This window comes from Mytilus edulis, chromosome 7 (genome assembly GCF_963676685.1).
Source record: "Mytilus edulis chromosome 7, xbMytEdul2.2, whole genome shotgun sequence".
NCBI lineage: Eukaryota > Metazoa > Mollusca > Bivalvia > Mytilida > Mytilidae > Mytilus > Mytilus edulis.
In genome coordinates this window covers 4,161,167-4,165,967 of record NC_092350.1, presented here as the reverse complement: position 1 = coordinate 4,165,967, position 4,801 = coordinate 4,161,167, and the positions used below count along the sequence as shown (strand labels likewise).

The window sequence follows — 4,801 nt, the reverse complement described above, 5'->3', positions numbered from 1 at the left end:
TACTGTCAAATTCAATTCTATTACATTGACAACGATGAGTGAACAAAAAAAATAGACGTATAGGTACAAATGTCAATAAAGAGGTATAGCAGTCAACATTGTGTGATTATTTTATTCATCTTAATATTAAACAAATATGTAACAAAGAAACACAAAAAGGCATAGAAAAGAAATTACAAATTATATAATGTGTTTTATTGATGCGTGCAAAAGTACTGTCATTACATGACTGTGTTTAAATGTGTAACTTAAAACCTATCTGTGTATGATAGAATACGATGTAAACTACGGAGAATTACTTAATATCTAGTTCTTTAAGAAGTGTATTTCAGATATTCAGGTCACAATATGGAGGGGATTATTTAACATCTAGTACTTCACGAAGTGTATTTCAGATATTCAGGTCACAATATGGAGAGGATTACTTAACATCTAGTACTTCACGAAGTGTATTTCAGATATTCAGGTCACAATATGGAGGGGATTATACTGTATTCAGTATTATCTATTATCATCATCTGTAATGAATTCGTACATGCATCAGTCTGCGATATCAAATATGAATTGAAGGAAAATGAGGAAGTAAAAATAGCAGATTGTAAAAACAAAGGACTGACTTTTATACCTCAGAATTTACCGGGAGATATTCAAGTTTTAGATATGAGTTTTAATCTGCTACGAATGATTTGGAACAATTCTTTTGTTAATTATAAATACTTGCAAGAACTTTTCTTGAGACAAAATCAACTTGATTATTTATCTAACAACTCATTTCAAGGACTACACAAACTTACAATACTGGACATGTCTGAAAATATACTTAATCTATCTAACGTTTATTCCGCAGAACTATTTCATCCAATTAAAAACATAACGAAATTGGATATCAGGAGAAATATGCCTCAACCGATAGACTTTGTTGCTGATTATAATTATCCCGATCATGCATTCGGTATTCTGACGGAGTTGTCGTTCTTAGGAATCGATATGATGCCTTTGCCACACTTTGGAAGTGGATTCGGTCACATGACCACTCTTAAAGAATTACACTTCGACTCATGTTATTTAGTTCGCTTGTCGAATGAAATCTTTCAGAGGTTTTCATCCTCTGTAGAACAGCTGACTATCAGAAATTGTCGGTTGCACTTTGTTGTCACAGACGATAACGCATTGCTGCAGTTTCCAAATCTTCATGTTATAGATTTTTCTGGAACATTCATGCATTTGAAGCATGCATTGGAGCTGTTACAACCATACCGTAATAAAAGTATTACGACAATAAACTTCGGTCATGTGAGTGACGTTAGTATTGACAGGGTTGATATCCCGTATGTTCTGACAATTACAGTGGACATAATGAAGAACCTGAAAACAATTTGTGTAGAAAATCTAGATTTATCAGAAAATGGAATTGTTGATTATGAGCCTGGATCTTTGTTTTCCCTCGATCACCTGAAATGTTTACGACATATTTCCTTTAAAGGGAACAGGTTTTTGCTTTTTAGCGAGAAGAAACTAAATGAGATACAATATTTTTTCCGTAAAACTGTTAGATTAAAATCGTTCGACTATTCATATAATGCTGTCAACTATGATATAAAATATTCAGGTACTTCAAATTTAGATTTTAATTGTTCATTTCACAGTTGTGTGATATTACCAAAGTCACTTGAAAAATTAGATGTCAGTTACACAATAGCAAATTCTTTCCCTGCAATTTATTTATTAGTTCCTAAAAATAACAGCTTTACATATCTGGATGTATCTTATTCAAACATAAATGCTCCTATGATTGATTTTCAAATTCGACTGGAAACATTTATTTCTAATGGTGGAGATTATTCATTTGCATGGAATCAATTAAAACGTTCTCCCTATCACACTCTGAAAACGATTGTATGGAAAAACGCCGACCTAGATACTGCAATTAGACTATACGGAAATCAATTCTTTAACAGTATAAGATCTATCGAGTCAATGGATATATCTGAAAATGATATTTGGTTTTTTCCAGACGACTTATTAAATCCAATGCCAAACTTGACATATCTTTATTTAAGTAAAAATTCATTCCAGTCTATTCCGATACAACTGAGTGATCATACTAAAGTACAAATGCTGGACGTAAGGAAGAATCGATTAACAAGTGTAAGTTCAGCTATCAGAGACTGGGCAGATAAGATGCAAGAACTCCATGGAATGACTTTACAACTCACTGATAATGCATTTGAGTGCAATTGTGACAATATAGACTTTATAAGGTGGATACAGACTACAAAAGTTGATCTAGACAGCCGATCGTATAAATGTAAATTGTCCAACGGCACAGTAATTGATACATTTATTGCGTACAACTCTTTATATGAGTTGTTTGCTGACTGTAAGAATACTATGTGGTTAACTTTTGCATCAACATTATTATCGACATTCATAACGATCTCACTGTTACTTTTTGCCTATAACAGGAGATGGAAAATCATCTTCTCTATCTATGGAGTTATTCGCCGTGTTGTTGAGCGCAAAGTCTGGAGGATTTACCAATATGACGTGTATATATCATATGAAGGGGATATTGTCATTTGGATTAAAAATGTATTAATACCTAAACTTGAGATCGAGTGGGGACTGACGATGTGTATTAAAGATCGAGATTTTTTAGTTGGACCGAGTCAAGCGGACAACGAGGCAGAGAGCATTCAAAACAGCAGGTCCATTATATTTCTGATCACGCCCGAATTCCTATCGTCACATGATTGCATGTTCGAACTTGGCAGGGCAAAACATGAAAGAATTACAAAGAATCTGGAGCGTATTATTATCATTACAAAAGATATAACAATTACTGATATTCCTGTAGAGTTTTCGTACATTTGGAACTATGCATTTATTGTACAATGGCCGGAAAATCTAAAGTATTTGGATGATACTTGGAGGAAACTGAGGATGCTGCTCACTGATGGGTTGATTACAAACACATAATATCGTTATAAAAATTATTAAGACAATGCATATACCATAAAAGTTCATTGAAACACATAATGATGCTGAAATTATGCACTTCAAAAAAAAAGTACACAGAACGTTTTTTGTTTTGTTTTTCTTTTTCACAAAAGTAATTAATTTTAACAATAATTTTGTTAGTTGATAAACTCGTGCAAATTACCATTGTATTTTATACATTCATGTATTTTCAAAGTAAAGGGATGCATACAACAATAGCACAGGTATAAATAAAAATCACTGGTACTGCATGTCCATACTGCAATGATAATACATGTCACTGCTAACATATAAATTATTGAGTATATGATATTTGTCTTGCAGATCTGCTTTAAAGCTTGCAGTTCGGTGTCAGCCAAGGCTCCGTATTGACGACCGTACTTAGGCCTACAGTGGTTTAATTTTATAAATTGTGCCTTGGGTCGAGATTTGTTTCATTGACACTCATACTACATCTTCCTATATCTATATAGAAAAGTTAAGAGCAATACTTGTCAATACAACTTAAACAGAACTTTAAAATAGTCTAATGTATCTGAGGCAAACTCAGCCTTACCAAGTTAGAACGTAATTTTCTACATAATGATTCTCAAATGCAAACCGACTGTACAGATCAAATGTTTAAATTAGAAATTTCAGTATGCATTCAACTTCATAATAGGTAAGATTTTTTAATCTTTATTTATTACCAATGCTCATGCATTCGTCGAGCTATCAGTATGTCAAAATGAGGAGCATGCATTCTGTTTAAGAATCGGAAATATGATTCATATGTCTCAAATGTGTTAAATGTTTTTGAATTAAAGGATGAAGTTTGGCATAAATTAATTGTCCAGATTTGGCTCTATTCATCATCTCATATGATTGAACCAGCTCTTTTTACCTTTGTATTTAGATTTTGTTTTTTAAATATTTGAGCCCCAATCATCATTGGACAGTAGTTTATTGTCAAAACTCGTACCGAATGCATTTCATTTGATAAATAAATGTGATGTTTATAACTGCATGGTGGTGTTTTATATATATTACAAATAGATGCGTTCTAACATTAGAAAAATTCATCTCCGGCCAATAACGCTTATCCATATTCAAACAACGAAATTAATAGAATTGAATGAGCTAATTATCTTATTGATTTATTGCATCAAAAATACATTTATTTGTTTAGTGTGTCTAAAATGTTCGTCAGTTCATTATTTACGGTTCGTTAATTAAAAGATGGGCAAAAGATACCATAGGGACAGTCACACTCATTGATCGAAAATAAACTGACAACGCCATAGCTAAAAAATTAAAAGACAAACAGACGAAAAAAAGTACACAAGACACAACATAGAAAACAAAAAACAAAGCAACCCTTACCCCATTAAAAATTGGGAGTGATCTCAGGTGCTCCGTCGGGGTTGGTAGATCCAGCTCCACGTATGGTAACCGTCGTAATGCTCATGTTAATACAAACCCGATAAATATTCTAATTCGGTAAGTCACATTCGTGATGAAAAGGGAGGTGGATTGTAGTTACGACATAAGGAACATATCCAATATCATCTGTGAAACGGTAATTCCATAACGGTCCCCCAATTCATGGTGGCGTCTGTAAAATTTACACAGGGATGATGTCTACTTCACAATTTGGAACTCTTTAATAGTTTCCTTGTGAGCAGCAGCCATCTATCAAGGATATCATGATATGAATTAAAAGCCCTGGAATACCGTATCAATTGGGATATATATACTCTGTATGCAGGCGCAGCTGAATGTTGCTACATAGAAATGGAAAGTTCACAATTAGGAAACTGAA

The 4,801-nt window shown here is 33.2% G+C and overlaps 1 protein-coding gene across 1 annotated transcript; it reads left to right on the top strand.

The window, feature by feature from the left end:
• The first annotated feature begins 474 nt into the window (after positions 1-474).
• On the top strand, positions 475-2,979 carry LOC139482600 (toll-like receptor 6). The gene has a single exon (XM_071266513.1). It carries the CDS (start codon positions 475-477, stop codon positions 2,977-2,979), a length of 2,505 nt encoding a protein of 834 aa, XP_071122614.1.
• The last annotated feature ends 1,822 nt before the right edge of the window (positions 2,980-4,801 follow it).